Here is an 18,051-nt window from a genome sequence, read left to right as displayed (position 1 = left end):
GCGTATGTGCAACGATTAGTACATATTTAGGTGTTGCTGCTGAGCGGTGTACGACGTCAACTCAGTGCGCGTCACTATTATTCACTGCCGCCTTCAATGGTTTGCATTTCGTTCGAGAGATCTTCCTGAGCATCAGGGCCACTACTCCAGGGGAAACGCGGTTCGTCCATTGACGTCTGCAACTCCTCTCTACCGTAATCATCATCTGACGGTGCACCAATACCACCTTGCTCCTGCTGCGGCGGAAGGTCGCCAATGTCTTCCGCCATAAGTGAGAACTCTGCCTGCCCGTCATCGTCATTCAGCGTTTGCTGATCATCTTCATCAGTAAACGACAGATGATGGTGGTGGGAGCCATCGTTTGTATGTTGTGGAAACGTGGTGAAGCTGGCTGTGTGGCTTTGGAAAGCTGTGACGAGTTCACCCAAGTAGTTTACCGATGAAGCTGACCTGGCCTCTGCGCTCTCTAGGTAAGCAGCTGCTCTGAAAAAGGGTTTCGACCGAGCAAAATCCATTAAAGACTGCGTCTGAATCTTTCCTGAAACCAAATCAACCATCCGAGTTGAAGTCTTCCGTAAAACTTCAACGCATTGAAAAATGTAACGAAGCGCCGAGCCTATACGCGCGCCCACCAATGACCATAGTCTGTACGCTCCGTGTGGTCCGTTCTTTGAGAAAAAAGAACAAGTGGATAAGTACGGAAGTACAGCCCCGACTGCAGCGCTAACAACCTGAGAACCCAACTGATACACCTCCTTGCAGTCTGCGACGACCGTATTAAACTTCTGCACGTCTCGTGACACGCTAATCCTTGTGGGTGAGCCCTCCCACACTGACTCCAGCAAATGCAATAAAGCACGCATTTGCGTGGTTGTACGACGTGCGTAATCGCTTGCTTGCTCAACAAATGCTTCTACGGGGAACTTGGAAGCAGCCCCTGCAGCGCCGTAGCCATGCGCTTGCGGTGTATGCATATGCTGCCCGAACTCGTCATGCAGACCCTTCTGCATGTTTTCGGTGTCACAGAAGTCAATAACATCCTGAAGGAGTCTGCTCAGGCCTGTGAAGGCCTTCGTCAGGTTCTCCACAGGCCCAAAAGCTTCGTTGGAGCCCCAGCTGCCGCCTCCTGGTGCATAACCGAAGCATTTCCTCACTTCCTTCAGCAGCTCATACAGTGCTCTGCCTGTATTAGAGGTCTTCCAAAGTCCTGCCGCAGCATTTGCACCAACAGGAACGCCAGAAGAAGAATGAGAGTCGTGCTGAGAAAGCCCGGCCTGTTGCACTCTCGCCCGCTGCTGCACCAACCCCGTCCCCAGCAGCGACGGAGCGGTGTTTACTGCACCACCTGTAACCATAGGGGGCTGCTGTAGCGGCACCTGCGGTTTCTGTATCGGCTGCATAGGCGGCATCGGAACGGCGCCGCCGTTCTGCTGCTGAGGAGGTGGCAATCCCTGCCACCAACCTCCTGCGCCCCCAGGAGGCACCATGCCTGGTTGACCTGAAGAAAAACCCAAGGAAAACATGTCGTCTCCTTGAGTGAGGATGAACAGAATAATAGTCTCATGTAAAGCATGTATCCGTCAGGCATGATGAGACAGTCATCTCGTCGCAATAACAAAGCAAGGCAGAAGAGACGGGAAACGGAACCAACCCTGTACTTCTGTCCCTGCTGCAAACAACTACGCATGCATACTGAGGGAGAGCGAGAAGCAAAGGCTCACCTCTTGGTCGCTGGACGCCCCAAACATTCCACGAAGACGGGGGGCCTGCGCTGTTAGCAGGGCAGCCATTGAGAAGCGCCAGGGCTGCTGCTGCTACTGCCGCTGCTGCTGCTGCGTCGAGCCTCATCTCTGGCTTCTATGAACAGGCCTTGAGGAGAAAACAAAGGCTTCCGAGACTGAAAGCAGCCTAACTAGCAGCAGCTCGGCTGGTTGCGGCGCGTAGGCAGAAGAACGATTAGGCTCATGACGGAAGAAGAGGCCGAGTTGGTGTAGATCGCTGCAGAAGAAAAGCTGCAAGAAAATACTACCTTTTAAATTATCTGCAGGAAGACCCAGTAAAGATTAGCTGCCCGCAAAACAAAAAGCCGCACCCATAGGGATCGACAGTCACGAATGGACCCCACGAGAACAGGCAAACTGCTGAGCCATCCGTTGTTCCTCCTTTTTATCCTTCCAACGCGAACAACACGAGTAAAATAGACACAAAAAGCTCAATTAAATTCACTCAAGCAACGAGAACAGCACGCACAAAGCAGCCTTGCAGCAGGTGGAGCGCCGCTTGAATGCCCTCTCGTCATGATGCTGTATTCCCCCCCCCCCAAACTCACTGCCTAGGCATGCGCTATTCGTGCGCATAATAGACCAGAATAGTAATAACATCTGCCTCTCTAGAGCTTTTTATGCTATTTAATGTATATTTAATAGGATATATTCACGAACAAAAATACATCAGTAACGTGCGTTTGCTTGTTACGGTCGCCTCGGCAACTCTTGTATCGGTCCACAAGAACTTCTGTGGTGTAGAGAGACGTCATTTAATGCAATAAACGAGTGCTAGTAATTAATCATTAATTCTATTTAAACTTAATATGGAAAGTTGAGCAGCTTCTGCCCCGCGCTGGGGAGTGAAGTAGCCTGAATGGCAACGGTATCCGTATGTACGTATCATGGAAACTGTCTGAATTAGGAGGCTACGCGGTTATTTGTTTCTGCTTCTATATCTTCTTTGTTCTGCCTGGTGTAGAGAAGGTTCGTTGGCTGTTGTATAGTCGGTACTTCAGCCTGCTAGCGAAGCGGCAGCTAAGGCTGCGTGGATATTGCCGTTCAGGCTAACAGAGAACGCAACAAAGCGTTGGGTAAGAGAAGACAACATAGCGCAATCCGGGGGTAAGGGGAAGGCTAAGAGGAAGAACAAGATGTAGAAGCCACAGAGGAGAGAATTACGGCTCAGGTTCATTATTATTATTAGTGGTCTGCTGCGCGAACTCGCAACGCCAGGGCCTCAGCACACACTGCCCCTCTCCTCCTCTCAACTTATTCTATACTATAAAAAAGTATATCCCGTTCATTCTTCTTTATACGTATCACACACAGCCACACAGCGGCTCGCACCTCCTTCAGTGCGCGTCTGTTGTTTAGACTGGGATAGTAAGCATCATATATAAATACATGTATCTATTTATTTATTTATTTGAATTTTTTATATTTATAAAAATGTGCACATAAACAAGGGTAGAGAAATCGAAAGGCTTCAGTTCAACAGAGACACAAAATATGCACCATCACAGATGGCAGGAAGGGACTGCATAGAAGGAATTTTTCCTTGTCTCCGTTTTCATAGAAGGGAAAACGATGCATTTGAGTGTGTTTAATCGCCTGATAATGCCAATAGTATGTACAAATTTCTTTCTTTGGCCTTGCGCTCCTTTCTTCGGTGTTTCTTTATGCCTCTGACGCATTTCCTGTAAGGTGTTGCAGGGAGAGAGGGCCGTCTCTGTTGTGGGTATTACTTATTGAATAATTGCTTCTTAATTCGATTAATATTTGCATTGACTCGAATAAATGATTTTGATCTTCGCTCAGGAACAACTCCAAAAGATTGCAGCGCCTTAAAACTTAACTTTAACTGGCCGCTACACCAAAATGAAAGCGAAGCAAATAATGATAATTTATGGTTTGGGGGTGGCCAGTTTGCAGTTCAGAATAAACAGCTCACGCGTATCCAATTGATATTCATTTATTGCATTGCATTATATCTGTTGTATGGTAAAGACCGCAGAGAGGAGCAGCGAATGAGGGGGTGCAAGGCAATAATAATAATGAGGAAACCGCTCCCGCTGAGGATACTGCGCAAGATATCGCTAAGGGAAGTTTCAATGCAACTTTTATGAATTTGTTTTGCGCATTCTATACGAATCAAATTAAGACACAGCAGAGGCTGCAACCTTCGTGGGTCCGGACAAAGTTCAGTGATAGAGCATGAATGAGCTCTGTTTCATGTATATGTATATGGATATGCACATGTGTGTGTATAAATACGTATATAGAAGTATTGTGTATATGCTTACGTGTAGGTACATGCTTATACATATATATATATATATATGCATATGGAATTGTATGTTTATGTATAAATGCAGATATGCACGCACACATATTTGTATATGCAAGTGCCTACTGAGTATCGGGTCAAGGGGTTAATAATGCAGAGACTCCTTAATGCATCTGTGCATTATTAACATTATTATTATGTATTTATTCAGTATGTACATATACATATGTATGCAAGTATACATACTCATCACATCTGGCAGCTAGCTACAACTAGAAGCAGCTGCAGCTAGCTGCCGCATCCTCTAGCTAGCTACATATATATATATATATATATATACATACATATATATACGTACATGCGTAATATATATATATATATATATACATATATATACATATATATATATATATATATAGTGTTTCTGTCCGTTCTGACGAGCATGTTTTCAACAGCACCATTTGCTGTCTTCTGCAGTTTTTCTTCCGTTATAAAAAACCAAGTGCAGTATGCACCACCCCTGTGTTGTACGTTGGGCATAATACTTCACCAGCATACAACTCATTTGTTTGGGGACCCCTTGCTGCCTTTGTATACCCTTTTCTGGCTACGCAACACGACAAACACACTTATAATTACTCGCACGTATTTATTATTATTAGTTTTTGCATGCATTTCTATCGAAAAACTTCAGGCTTAGACAAAGCCAACCACAGAAACTTCCCCATGACCACAGCAGACTAAAGATGGTATGAGACGTTTTGCTTGATGAGACTATAATTACCTTATTATTAATGCTATTGTTGCATTCTTAAAGCAGCAGTTGTATTACCGAAGCTGTACTAGCCTCTACAGTAAGCCAGGCCCCATAGCACTGAGGTGTTGCGGGCCTTCTTGCCTCTCTATCCTCAATAAACCCCAACCACCTCTCTGTCTTAAACATATCCTAAATACCTTAAATAAAAACCCTAAATAAAAGCACAAACGTTCCAGACGATGCGTCGTTGTACGTGAGACGCAGGTGTGGCTCAGGGTAGCCAGCCAAAGGAAGAAGAAACAATATATTAAGTAATCATATTAGATGGCTATATAATATATCAGCAAGCAGAGCCGAAAGAAGAAGAATAAAGCGAATTGCAAACAAACAATATGTTCATTCATAATTCCTCTATACGCATCGAGGAGCAAAGCATTAAAAAATCATAAGGGGATATGCAGCAGACTCTCTCGCCTTCTCCATTCGCTATGCTGTGCCCCTGGCCCCTGACTGGGAGCCCTAATAAACACGGATCCAAACAAAACCAGCTGCTACTGCTCCTGCTCCGGTTGCTGTTGCTTCTGCTGCTGCGGTTGCTGCTGCTGCTGCTGCATGTTAAGCAACATCTGCAGTAGCAGCTGCTGCCGCTGCTCCCTGGACACGGGGCACTCTAAAGCGGTATCAAAGGGAGGGTTATGCGCCTCCTTGGGGAATGGGCCCCAACAATAAGAAGGGTCGTTGCTGTACCACCAGCTGTGCCACACGTCTGTCTTTGCAGCTGCTGTTGCTGCTGCTGCTTTCGTGGAAACCCCGCAGGAATCCTCACGGCCTGCGCCTGAATAGAGGTCAGCGACGGGCTGCTGACCGTTTTGCTTTACAGGATCTGCGGCGTCTTGGTGTCGTGCGTCTCCCGGAGTAGCTTCTGGCGCAGAATCAGCAGCAGCAGCGGCATCAGCAGCAACAGGGTTCTGCTGCTCCCCCCAGTTGTTGCGTGTCCACGGCAGCACGTCGATCCCAAACAGAGAAGCAAGACATTCTGCAGCTGCACGTACGCCCGAATGCATCGCCCCATGGACGCACTGCTGGCCGAAGTCTGATGTGTGCTCCCCGCAAAAGAAAATGCGGGCATCGCTGAGACACCCTTCAAACGTCACTGCTGCTCCTCCTCCTGCTGCTGTTGCTGGTGATGCAGCAGCTTCTGGTGATGCTGCTGCTGCTGGTGATATTGCTGCTGCTGGTACTCGTGCTGCTGGTGCTGCTAATGGTAGCTGGGCTCCTGGGGGCTCTGCGGGAGATGCAGCATCGCCTGCATGCAGCTGCGGGTTTCCTTTCGGGCGCGCTTCACTTGCTCCAGCTTGAACAGCGTGCGTTTTAGCTCGCTGTTGCTGCCGCTGCTGTTGTTGCTGCTGCTGCATAAGCTGGAGCACCTGCTGCAGAATGGGGGGGTTTGCTGCGGCGATCGTAGCGGGCCGCGGACACCAGGGGAGAGGGAGCGCCATTTGTCTTTGCTCATCTGCCTCCACATACTTCAGCAGCAACACAAACACACAACACCCAACACCATGCAGTAGCAGCAGCGACTGCAGTACTCGTACGATTACGAGCCTTACTCGCCGCAAAGGCACCAACTACCCATCAGCAGAAGCAGCAGCAGGAGCAGCAGCAAACCTTGGAAGGATATCCGTATGCGCATCTGAACAGTGGATCTTCATCCCAGCGGGTGACGAAGGCCTTTAGGGGCTGGGGCTGAGCAGACAGCTGAAACATTTGCTGCAGCACGAAGCAGCATTCGTCTATTACTTCCCAGGCCTGCACAGGACCTTCCTCCTGAATACGCAAGCACGCGCCCTCGCTGCTGCTGCTGCTGTTGCTGCTGTTGCTGCTGCTCTTGATGCCGTGTTGCTGCCCCTGCTGCTCGGGCTGCGGGGACGATTTGTCTATCCGACTGCAACTCCGTGGCGTGTCGTTGCGTGTTGCCTCTCCTTGGTTGTTCTTCTCGTGTTGCTGTTTTTGCTGTTGCTGCAGCAGCTGCTGCTCCTGCTGCATCCGTTGCTGCACCTGCTGCTGCAGCAGGGCTTTGATGCGTTTGTTTCTGTCTCTGCGAACCTTAAGCCAGCCAGTAGAGTTGAAGCCGTGAGCCACCAAACACCCGGGGGCCCCCAATTGATGTAAACTCATAAACTGAAAACGCAGACTGCTCGCCGGGCTCAAGAAGTACGCTGGCCCCTCTCGCAGCCAGAAAGCCCTGCAGCAGCAGCAGCAGCAGCAAGAGCAGCAGCAGCAAGAGCAGCAGCAGCAAGAGCAGCATCAGCAGGAAAGGCAACAGCAGTGAGTGCAGATGTACACAAGGCGTAGCGTGTGTGGAACTAAAGGAAATGCAGCAGCAACAGACGCCCGTAACAGCAGCAACAGCAGCAGCAGGATCATCCACGCTGCAGCTGTATGCATGTGCTGAACAAATGCACAAGAAAAATTCAGTTGCATGTGGAAGCCTGAGGTGGATATACAGCTGACGAAGAGCCAATGGAAGGCAAAGAAAAAACGGCGAAGCCAACACCTAGCAAACAAATCGGGGAGTAAACATGGAAAATAATGAAATGAACAAAATATGAATAATTATACTATGTATCAAATAATTAACATTAAAATGATGATGATGATAATAATAATAATAATACTAACAGCGTGCACATCATAATAAAAAGAAAGAAAAGCATGCAGCCTCACTCCTTGAATATCAGTATGACTTTGTTATGGCTGCCTGCGCCCCAACGGCGAATAGCGGTTTGCCTTTCTAAAGGGAGAGGAGGACAGAACGACAGAGAGCCGTCTTGTAGAACTCCTATGGGGACTGCTACAATGGCTCGCATCGCATACACACAGCGCTCCTCAGCAACACGAGAATCCGGCTGCTGTTGTTGCTGCTGCGGCTGCTGGTGCTGTTGCTGCTGCTGCAAGTCGTCTTCCTGGGGCAAGTGATCTTGCTGCTGCTGCGCGTGGTGGGATTCATGAGGCTGCATTTGGTGCGGTTCTTGCTGCTGGAGCTTCTGCTGCTGCTGCTGCTGCTGCAGCGCCTGCAGCTCAGGGTCCTCGCGGTGTCTGTGGAGCTTCAGCCGAATGAAGTGGTATTCGGGAGAGATCCACTGCAAGGACAGCGAACTTCCTGCGGCTCCGCCTCCTGGAGCAGCGGCAGCAGCAGCAGCAGCAGCGGCAGCAGTTGCTGGTGCGGCTGCAGGAGGTTCGACAGTAGACGCACTGTTGCCATCTAAGGCTCCAGTTCGCTGCTGGAGAGCCTCAACAAGGCTCGTAACAGCTTCCCTAATAGCAGCATCTTGCTGCTGCTCCTGCTGCTGCTGCCAGTGAAGTTGTTGCTCAGAAGCAGACTCCTGCGAAGGAGACCGCGACCGCGACGAATCCCACGACGGGGATCGGGAACGAGATCGGGGTCGACTCCCAGCGAGGTGGCTGTTGGTTGCCTTGATACAGTCAGCTGCATCCAACTCCAACTGTCCCTGGTTCTGTTGCTGGTGCTGCTGCTGCTGATCTGACGAAGGCAGCAATTCTACGGCCCTTACGCGCCAACCCATCAAGCAGCAGCTCGCGAGATCAAAGCCCCGAACCAGCAGCCGCGGCAGCCACGCATAGCCCTGCATGCAAGCACCGGAAGCAAAAGCAACTAATAGCGGCTGCAGCAAGAGCTGTAGCAGGAGCTGCAGCACAGAGCAGTAGGAGAGCAACTACCGGCAGCCGCAGCAGCAGCACACGAAGAAGCCGCATACGCAACATGCAACAGTGGGGAAAACAGCAGCACGAGGCAACGAAATTTAACCCAGCGACAGTAGCAGCAGCATCGGCAGCAGCAGCAGCATATGCACTACAGCACCAGCATCAGCACAACTTGCATCAGCAACAGCCAAATCTGGGGCACCAGAAAGAGTAGCAGCTTCGCCATAGAGCTTGAAGCAGCAGCCAGTACACGAGTAGCAGCAGGTTAGACAGCAGCAACAAGTGCAGCATGAGCAGCAGATGCAGCAGGCGCCGCAGGATGTGCAGCAACAGCAGCAGCAGCAGGCGCAGCAGCAGTTGAAGCAGCAGCAGGTGCAGTAGCAAGTGCAGCAGCAGCATCAGGTGCAGCAGCTGCAGCAGCAAGGGCACCTGAACGAAGAGTCGGTCAAAGCTTTCTACCCGTCGATCCCACTGAGTCGGAGTGCGGGTTGGCCCCACGCGGCTTTTAGCAGCTCGCATGGCTTCAATGCGCCCTAAAATTTGGTATTCCTTCGCACGAAGAAACGAGAAAACAGGCTGACCTCGACGGGAACGACGCTGCTGCTGCTGCTCCTGTTGCTGCTGTTGCTGCTCCTGCCGTTGCTGCCGCTGCTGTTGCTGCTGGCGTTGTTGGTCGTGCGGCTCTTTCTGCAGCTGCTCAGGCTGCTGCTTCTGCTTCTTCTTCTGCGAATCAACCGGCTCCTGCCCACGCTGCAGGAGACTTCTACGCCTGCCTGCGTCCTGCTGCGTCATTGTCGCAAGAAGTGGATATGTTGAAGCGCCTCTTGCTACTGCTGCTGCTGTTGATGGTGATGCTGCTGCTGCTCCAAGCCCGGCAGCAGCTCGCCTAACCCCTCTGCTGCCCTTACTGCAGCTTCCTTGCTTGCAGCTGCATGCTGTACTTTCTCCTCCGCGTACAGCAGCAGCAGCACCAGCAGCAGCACTAGCAGCAGTACGTCTTCGTGCGACCCTCAGGGGCTTGTCCCCGTTTGCTTCTGCTGCTCGATGCCGCTTCGCATTAGGCGCTGCAGCCGCAGCAGAAACTCTTGAAGCAGCTACCTGGCCTCCGCCATTGGCAGCAACAGCAGCAGCAGGAGCAGCAGGAGGGGGCTCTTCCTCATCGGCAGACAAAGAGACTGGGGGCTCAGCAGCAAGTCGGTGTAAACTACATACGTAGCCTAAAGACCGCTGCAGCATTTTCCATACGATTCGAATGTCTGTTTCTGTCAGCTTGCTGCTGCTGCTGCTGATGGCGGTGCTGCTGCTCTCGGCTGCTTCATCGGTAGGCGAGCTGCTCCTGCCTCGACGCTGGCTAATGTTCATGCTGTTCCTTTTGCTGCTGCTGTTGCTGCTGCTGGAGGCAGATGCATGCGAGAGTTCTTGCAAGTCAGGCAGCCCCAGCGACTGTTGTTCATCGACAACAAAACGCATCGCACCGCGAAGTGCAGACAATAGGCTCTGTGGTTTGGCAGAAGCAGATGCTGCAGCACCTGTTGCTGCAGCTGCGCCTGCTGCTGCTGCTGCTAATGCTGCTGTGGAAGGTGCTGCTGCAGTGGCAGCAGTAGAAGGAGTTGCTGAGGTCTCCGACGCATCATCATGCCTGACGAGCGCAGCGGCAGCACCAGAAGTAGCAGCAGCAGCACCAGCAGGACCGGCATGCAACGCCTTGCTCGTACAGTCGTCCATCTTCCGTTTCCCTCTCTGCGGCTGCTGCAGTTGTTGTTGTTGCTGCTGCTGTTTGAGCCTGTATTGGGCGTGAGGGGCCCTCTTTAGGGCCCTTTCTCTCGCAGCTTTTGTCATCGTAGCAGCAACAAGAACGGCGTCCTGCAGGTCTTTAAGGAAGGCAATTCGGGCGGGGGGTATTGTGCTGCCGCTGCTGTCTTTCCACTGTGCTGCATGAACCAGCGGCTCCCAGCCCCCACCACCTCCTTCTACCCCACTTGCACCGTCGTCGCTGCTGTTGCCTGCATCCGTAGCTGTTGCTACTGCTCTTGCTGCTGTTGCTGTTGCTGTTGCGCCGTCGGATGATATTTGCGGTGCTACGGTGTTGCTTGAGCTCATTCCGTTGGGAGTGTCGCTGCTCCGTGTGCGTCTCTGGCTGCAGCTGCTGCTGCGTCTGCTGCGTCTGCGTCTGCTGCTGTTGCTGCTACTGCTGCTGCCGTGCCCCCAATTTCCCCAGAAGCCAACTGAAGGGACACCCAGCCGCGCCGCCCAACGCCAAACGAATTGCGGATTGCTTCGATCTCGCATGAGCCAGTTTGCCCCTAGGTCTATACACAGCTGCAGCGGCCCTGCAGACCTGCGTGCTGCTGCTGCTGCTGTTTTTGTTGCTGTAGCTGATACTGATGCTGCAACTGTTGTGGGCGTTGCTGCTGTTGTTGTTTCGGCTGCTGCGCTTGTTGCTGCCGTTGATACCAGCGTAGGTGAATGCGAAGTCTGGCGTGCGGTTGGCGCTTCTGGTGCTTCTGCTGCTGCTGGTGCCGCCACGTCCTCCGCTTTTATTGCAGCAGCAGCAGCAGCAGCTGATAAGGACGTGGAAGCCTCACCCTTTGGCGGCTGCTCTGCTGCAAGTGTTGTGCGTCTGAGGGAACGCCTCAGCTCCCTTTCGAGGGTGCTACCAGCCACTGCTAGTGCTGCTGGAGGTGGCGCTGCTGCTGCTGCTGCTGCTGCTGGTGCAGTTTGCTGCTCTTCAGAGTCCTCCGGCGAGGAGACGTAATACCAAAAGCGAGATGAATGAAGGTTTGTTTTTCTTTTTCTGTGGCTAGCAGAGGGCAGCATCAGTTTCCGTAAATCGTGTTCTGCTGCTGCTGCCGCTGTTGCTGCTGTTCCTGCTGCTGTTCCTGCTGCGGTTCCTGCTGCTGCTGCTGCTGTATGCATAGCAGCAGTCCGCACGCGCCCACCCAGCTGCTGCCCCGCCTCCACCAGCAGCACCGAAACGCCAAACAGCCGCAGCACCGCCGCTGCTGCAAGCCCCGCAACCCCTCCCCCAACGACGACAACGTGGTAAGCCACAGGCTCCTCTTCTGCTGATGCTTTTGCTGCTGCTGCTGCTGCTGCTGCTGAGTCTGCTGCTGGTGTTGCTGCTGCGAAGCGCTCTGTACGACGCTCTTCTCCATTCTGGAACCTTTGATCTGCTTCTGCTTGAGCGGATGCAGCAGCAGCAGTAGCAGGCGCAGCAGCAGCAGTAGCAAGGTGACGTTTTAGCTGCTGCAGCCAGGGCTCGAGCGCGGGCATTTTGAGATGCGTTAGGGGGGGCGGCGCTGCTGTTGCAACGGAAGGGAGCGGCAGCAGCGGAGGTTTAGAGCTTCTGCTGCTGCTGCTGCTGCAGCTGCGGAGGGGCAATGGGCTAGCAAACGCTACTTCGCTGTAAGAAGAGAAGCCAGTCAGGGACTGATGAGCAGCAGGAGGGCGCAGCAGCATCAGTTGAGACATTGCTGCTGCAGGAGGAGGGGGAAAGGAGGTGTACGAACTCCGCGGTGGTCTGCATGCGCTTACAGGCGGCAGCACGTCGTCGCTGCTGTAACGGTTGCTGCATATTGCGTCTGCTGCTATTACTGCTGCTGCTGCTGCTGCACCGGCCCCTGCATGTCCTGTTGCTGGTGCTTTTCCTGCTGGTGCTGCTGCTGGTGCTACTGAGGAGCTACTAGCAGCACAAGTGCAGCGCTGATAAGGGTTTTCGTCCTGCAGCAGCAGAGCAGCTCGCAGGGCATCGTCCATAGGATGTGCGTCCGCTGCAGCAAGCCAGTCTAGTACTTCCTGCTGCTGCTGCTGCTGTTTCTGCGTCTTCCTGCCGGCCTTCTTCCTCATAAATTGCTTCAGGGGAGCAGTGTCTGTCTCACTCTCAAGAGCAGCAGCAGCAGCAGCTGCTGCTGCTGCTTGAGAAGCAGAAGCAGCAGCAGCAGCAACAGGGCAAGTGCGGTCGTGCTTCTGCGCCTCTTGCTGCTGCCGCTGCAGCAGCTGCTGCATGTGCCCTGTTTGAAAGGCCAACGCATCAAGAGACGCATCCACTATATCAACCATCTGCTGCAGCAGCAGCTGCTGCAGCAGAGCAGGGTGGTTCTGCAGCTGCTGCCGCCTCAGCGGGCACCTGCTGCGCAGCCGATACCGATCTGCCCAGTGCAGAAGCAGGGATTCGGGCCCTTCCCCTGCAGCATCTGTTGGTGTTGCTTCCGCTCCATCTGCTTCTATGCTTGATGCCGCATCTCCTGCTGTTGCATCTGCTGCTGGTGCTGCTGCTGCATCTGCTGCACAAGATGCTGCTGTTGCTGCTTCCACTTTAGCGGCATCTGAAGGCCCTGATGTTCCCCGACACCCTCCTGCGCTTGTCCAGCGTGCATCAGCGTCAGCAGCAACAGCAGTTGCTGCTGCTGCTGTAGAGGGGCAAGCAAGCGACGACATGATCGCTGTTGCTGTTGCTGTTGCTGCTACTGCTGGCTCTACCCTCCACTACGCCTTCCGCTGCCCACGCAGCGCCCCGTCTACGTATGCGCACAGCCCTCGTATCATGCTGTGTTGCAGCAGCGACACCGCCGGAAACGGCAGCCCTAGCAGCAACAGTAGTAGTAGTAGTAGTAGTAGTAGTAGTAGTAGTAGTAGTAGAACTAGTACTAGTACTAGTAGTAGTTGTCGTAGTAGTGTGCTTCGCTCGTAAGGAATCCTAGGGTCTGCATGCCCCAGGGAGGCCTGGGGTAGAGACCTCGTGGGGCCGCAAACACCAGAGCGGCGGCAATCAATGGTGTTGCAGCGTTGAGGCGTTGGGTGCTGCTGCTGCAGCTGCTGCTGCAGCTGCTGCTGCAGCAGCACAACACTTAATGCGCCCCTGCGGCCAAGACTTCCAAACCCCAAAGCAAATAAAGCCTTTAAAGCCTTTGATTAATCCCCACATTGACTAAGAGGGGTTGGCTATAAGGGGCGACACAACCTGCAGCACTACCAGCAACAGCTGCTGCTGCATGCATGCATGCAGCAGCTGCAGCAGTGTCCTGGGCGGTGCTCGGGGGAGGCGCGTTGTCTGTTGAGGGCGTACATTGCTTTGTTTTGGCTTTTTTTTATTGCAGCTGCGAAATAAAAAAATACTTTGCTGCTGCAGCAGAGATCTAAGCCTCTGCCTCCCTCAGCAGCAGCAAGGAGCTCAGCAACAGCAGCAGCAGCCGCAGGACCAGCAGCAGCGGGAAACATCCCGGGTGCCCCTTGCTGCAGCACCAGCAGCAAAATACAAACTTATTGGGTGATTTAAGGGCGCTGTCGCTGCCTGGGAGACATCTACATCTGCAGCACGAGGAACAACAACAGCAGCAGCAACAGCAGCAGCAACAGCAGCAGCAGCGGCAAAATGCTCACCGCGAGGCCGTGGGTTGGTTTGGGAGGAGGCGCGGACATCGCGCAGGTATTCGAAAGAAACCAGGAGGCCACGTTGTAAGTCTTTCAGCAGCCGCAGCAGCAGCAGCGTCTGCAGCATCTAGGGCAGCAGCAGCGTCAGCAACAGCAGCAACAATGTCTGCAGCAGCATCGGACGCACAGCTTGTGCTGCTGCATCCCTTTGCTTCAGAAATAACAGCAGCGCGGAACAGGATCAGCAAAGACAGCAGCAGAAGCACAAGCGGCTGCTGCTGCCACTCCCACAGCAGACGATGCATGCATTTCGGTTTTTCTTCTGCTGCTGCTGCATCTACTGCTGCTGCTGCTGCTGCTGTTGCTGCTGTTGCTGCGCAGGTATGTAGGCAACATCGACGCGCAAGTTGATGAAGACCTCCTTTGGGAGTTGTTTACACAGGCGGGCGTCGTGCGGCTGGTAAATATCCCGAAAGACAAAGTCACTGGCGCGCATCAAGGTAAACCCTAAACCCTAAACCCTAAGAGCCGTAGAAATCTTTGACCCTAAAAGCATTAGCCCTATAAACACCTAACCCTAGGAAGAATAAACCCCAACACCTAAGCAACGGGAACCCGACGATATTTTAACCCAAGGAAACCGAAGCGCTGCAAACCCTACTTTCTAAACCCTAAACCCTAGAAAGAGCCTTGGCCTTCTTCAATAAACCCTAGCAAAGCCAGAGTCAGATCCTAAACCCTCACAAAGCCCTAAACCCTAGGTCTCCCTAAACCCTAAACTCTCCCAAACCCTAGAGGACCGTAAACCGTAGACCCCTTCAGAGTCTGGATTAGGGTTTAGGGTTTAGGGTTTATGCGTCGCGGTGTACGTACACCTCAGGCTACGCGTTTGTTGAGTTTGAGTCGGAGACCGACGCGGACTTTGCACTCAAGTTGATGGGGATGGTGAAGTTGTATGGGAAGCCCCTTCGCCTCAGCAAAGCAGCACACGATAGAAGGACATTTGATGTATGCTGCTGCTGCTGCTGTTACCGTTGGTGCTACTATTGTTGTCGCCAGTCCTGCTGCTGTTGCCGCTGGTGGTGGTTGTGCTGTTGCTGGAGCTGCTGCTGCTTCGGGTGCTGCCGTTGCTGCTCGAGTTCGTGGTGGTGCAGCTGCTTTTGCTGCTGGCATTCGTGCTGTTCTTGCTGCTGCTGTTGCTGCCGCCGCTGGAACTGCTGCTGCTGCTGCTCGAGCAGCTGCTTCTTTCGGTTGGAGTTGGGGCGGATGCAGCTCCTCCCGCAGGCTTTGGTGTCGTGGGCATGTTGCTGCTGGAGTTGCTGTTGTTGCAGTTAGTGCTGTTGCAGTGTGTTTTGAGGTGTATTACAGGTGGGGGCGAATCTGTTTGTGGGTAACTTGGATCCTGACCTCGACGAGAAAGTTTTATTTGATACATTTTCTTCCTTTGGAAACGTCGTCTCTGCGAAGGTCTGCTGCTGCTATTGCTGCCCCTGTTGCTACTGTTCTTGCTGCTGTTGCTGTTGCGGATGCTGCTCTGTGTGTAGCTGTTGCGGTTGCTGCTCCTGCTGGTAATTTGCAGCGGAACGTGTGCTTGCTGCTTGCTGCCCTACACCTTTCCTGCTGCTCCTGTTGTTGCTGTTGCTGCTGCTGCTACTGCAGGTGATGCGTGACCCGGAGACAGGGGTGTCTAAGGGGTTTGCTTTTGTCTCGATGGAGAGCTTCGAGGCTTCGGATGCGGCGCTGGCTGCAATGAATGGGCAGTTCTTGTGCAACAGACCCGTGCATGTCTCTTATGCCTACAAGAAAGATACCAGAGGTACTGCTGCTGTCGTCGCTGCTGCTGCTACTGGTGCTGCTGCGGCGGTCGCGGCTGCTGCGGTTGCTGCTTCTGCCGCTGCTTCTGGTGCCACGAGGGCTGCTGCTTTTTCCAAACGATGGCCACGGGGGTGATCATCGTGCTGCTGCAAATGGCGCTGCTGCTGTTGGTGTGGATGGGGATGCGTTTGTTGCTTCTTCTGCTGCTGCTGCTGCTTCAGGCGAGCGCCACGGGTCTGCTGCTGAGAGACTGCTGGCAGCAAACCGCCCGGCGATAGAACGGCCTGGGGGTGGCGGAGCGCCTAAGGAGGGGCCCGTCCCACTGCAGCAGCAAACCGGCAATGCGCCTTGTAAGCATTTGTGTTGCTCTTGCTGCTGCCGCTGCTGTTGTTGTTGCTGCTGTGGCTGACTTTATCACTGTCGAGGTGGCTCTGTTTGCTGCTGTTGCAGTTGCTGCTGCTCTCCGTTCGGTGGCGTGCTTAGTGCTGCTGTGGCACTTTCAATGGGTGCTGCAGCTGCTGCTCTGTGTATGATGCAGTAGCTGCTATGTTTGTTGGTGCAGTTGCTGCTCTGTTTGTTACTGCTGCTGCTACTGTTGTGCACGAACTGTGCGCTCTGTATGCAGCATTTGGAGGAGTTTTGCCCAACGTGGGCCCTGGGGGCCCCCTGCCGCCGCTACCGTTGCCGATGATGGGTTCGGGGCCCGCCGGGTCTCTCCCGCCCCCACCTCTCTTCTTTATGCCGCGCCCAGGTGAGGGAGGTTCTTCCTGTTTGCTGTTTGTTGTGTTGAGATGGCTCTGCAGCGACAGCACAACCCCGCTGCTGCTGCCGTTGCTGTTGCTGCTGTTGCGGGTGGATCATCTTCGTTTATTCAAAATGCCTGCTTGTTGGCTTTCTTTGCAGGCATGCCTTTTCCTCCCTTGCCGCTACCGCCTACGATGGCGGGGGCCCCGAGGCCGGTTCCAGGGGGCCTCGTGGGGGCCCCAGGGGACGCCAGGGGCCCTTCGTCTGCGCCTATGAACATGGGGGGGGCCCCTGCCCCGATGCATCCGCCTGTGCCGCTGCCAGGGGGTGTTGGTATGATGCCAGGGAGTGGACCGATCCCGCCAGCGCGGCCGCCAACCATGGGGGCCCCAGGGGCCTCAACAGGGGGTCCCCCGGGGGGCCCCCCTGGGGGCCCCCCGGGGGGACCCGCTGGAGTCCCTTCAGGGCCCTCCCCTGCAAGGCCCCCAACGTTCCCCATGCAGGGCCCAGGAATGCCTCCCCCCATGCGGCCTCCTGTGGGGGCCCCTGGTGCCCCAGGGGTTACGGGGGCCCCAGGGGCCCCCCCTCTTGGCATCACGCCTATGGGGGCCCCAGTAGGAGGCCCCCAGATGGGACTTGCCCCGGGGCCGAGACCTATGGGCATGCCGGGAATGCCAGGGCCCCTACCTCCAATGCCTATGCAGGGGCCTCCTACCCAAGGGCCCCCGCAAGGGTTTCAGTCTCCATCGAATGTAATGAGGCCCCCACCTACGGTACTGCCTCCCCCCACAGCCCCAGTGCGTCCTCTTCCTCAGCCGTAATAGGGAGGCAGGTGTTAGGGCGGTGTATATGCATGCGTTTTGTGCGTTTGTGCGCCAAGTTTGTCTCCCTGGTCAAGGGTTTATAGGGGATAGCGAGTGCAGGGGGGCCCCCATCAACATCCTTTCACGGGGGCCCCAAGGGTGAAAGTGCCAGAAATATATGTATATATATATATATATATATACATATATACGGGCCCTAGAGGGTACAAATGATTTTAGCGTGTAGATAGGGTCCCATAGGCTCCAGGGGGCTTGAAAGGGTTCAGGAGGCCCCAGAGTGTACGTGGGGTTGAGGGGGCCCCAGAGTGTACGTGGGGTCTCTTTAACCGCAGAGTACATGGGGCCCCAGAGGGTGCGGGCGCTTTGGTGGGGGCCCGTTCGGGGCCCCAAGAGACTTCTTTGTATTAGAAACCCCACACTCCTTTTGATGAAAGCAAAAAAGACAAAGGCAGGGGGAGATTCAGGAGTAGGCACGTGAGCACAAAGCAGATAGACAGAAACGGAGAGGAGACAGAGACAGATAAATACACCAGCGAGAAGAGACAAAAGGAGACGGACAGATACGGGGAAAGAGACAGTGAAATACAAGTAGATAAGACAGTGGGGGATTTGTAATGCAGGGAGACAGAGAAGAGCAATGCGACCAGAATACACGGAGGGACAAACGGAGACCGAGGGACTCAGCACAAAGAGAATACGAGAGAAAAAACATTTAGACAAAAACATACGAACAACAAAAATAATAAAAGCAAGACAAGCAAA

General features: G+C 53.7%; 3 protein-coding genes across 3 annotated transcripts; 1 reads left to right on the top strand and 2 right to left on the bottom strand.

Moving 5' to 3' along the window:
- Nucleotides 1–77: 77 nt before the first annotated feature.
- Nucleotides 78–1,848, bottom strand: EAH_00007440 (hypothetical protein, conserved; the record flags this gene model as incomplete). The annotated part of the gene is made up of 2 exons (XM_013395850.1): nt 78–1,498; nt 1,722–1,848. The coding sequence occupies 2 exons, from the start codon at nt 1,846–1,848 to the stop codon at nt 78–80; spliced, it is 1,548 nt and encodes a 515-aa protein (XP_013251304.1).
- A 3,513-nt stretch (nt 1,849–5,361) lies between these two features.
- Nucleotides 5,362–12,973, bottom strand: EAH_00007430 (hypothetical protein, conserved; the record flags this gene model as incomplete). Its single annotated transcript, XM_013395849.1, has 4 exons — nt 5,362–6,336; nt 6,479–7,055; nt 7,538–8,457; nt 8,966–12,973. 4 exons carry the CDS (start codon nt 12,971–12,973, stop codon nt 5,362–5,364), a joined length of 6,480 nt encoding a protein of 2,159 aa, XP_013251303.1.
- A 934-nt stretch (nt 12,974–13,907) lies between these two features.
- Nucleotides 13,908–17,286, top strand: EAH_00007420 (splicing factor, putative; the record flags this gene model as incomplete). Its single annotated transcript, XM_013395848.1, has 8 exons — nt 13,908–13,990; nt 14,288–14,406; nt 14,787–14,914; nt 15,275–15,373; nt 15,566–15,722; nt 15,943–16,071; nt 16,260–16,472; nt 16,625–17,286. The coding sequence occupies 8 exons, from the start codon at nt 13,908–13,910 to the stop codon at nt 17,284–17,286; spliced, it is 1,590 nt and encodes a 529-aa protein (XP_013251302.1).
- Nucleotides 17,287–18,051: the final 765 nt, after the last annotated feature.

The sequence above is a fragment of the Eimeria acervulina genome, genomic scaffold, assembly GCF_000499425.1.
Source record: "Eimeria acervulina Houghton genomic scaffold, Eah_scaff34, whole genome shotgun sequence".
NCBI lineage: Eukaryota > Apicomplexa > Conoidasida > Eucoccidiorida > Eimeriidae > Eimeria > Eimeria acervulina.
This window is presented reverse-complemented; position numbering and strand designations above follow the sequence as displayed.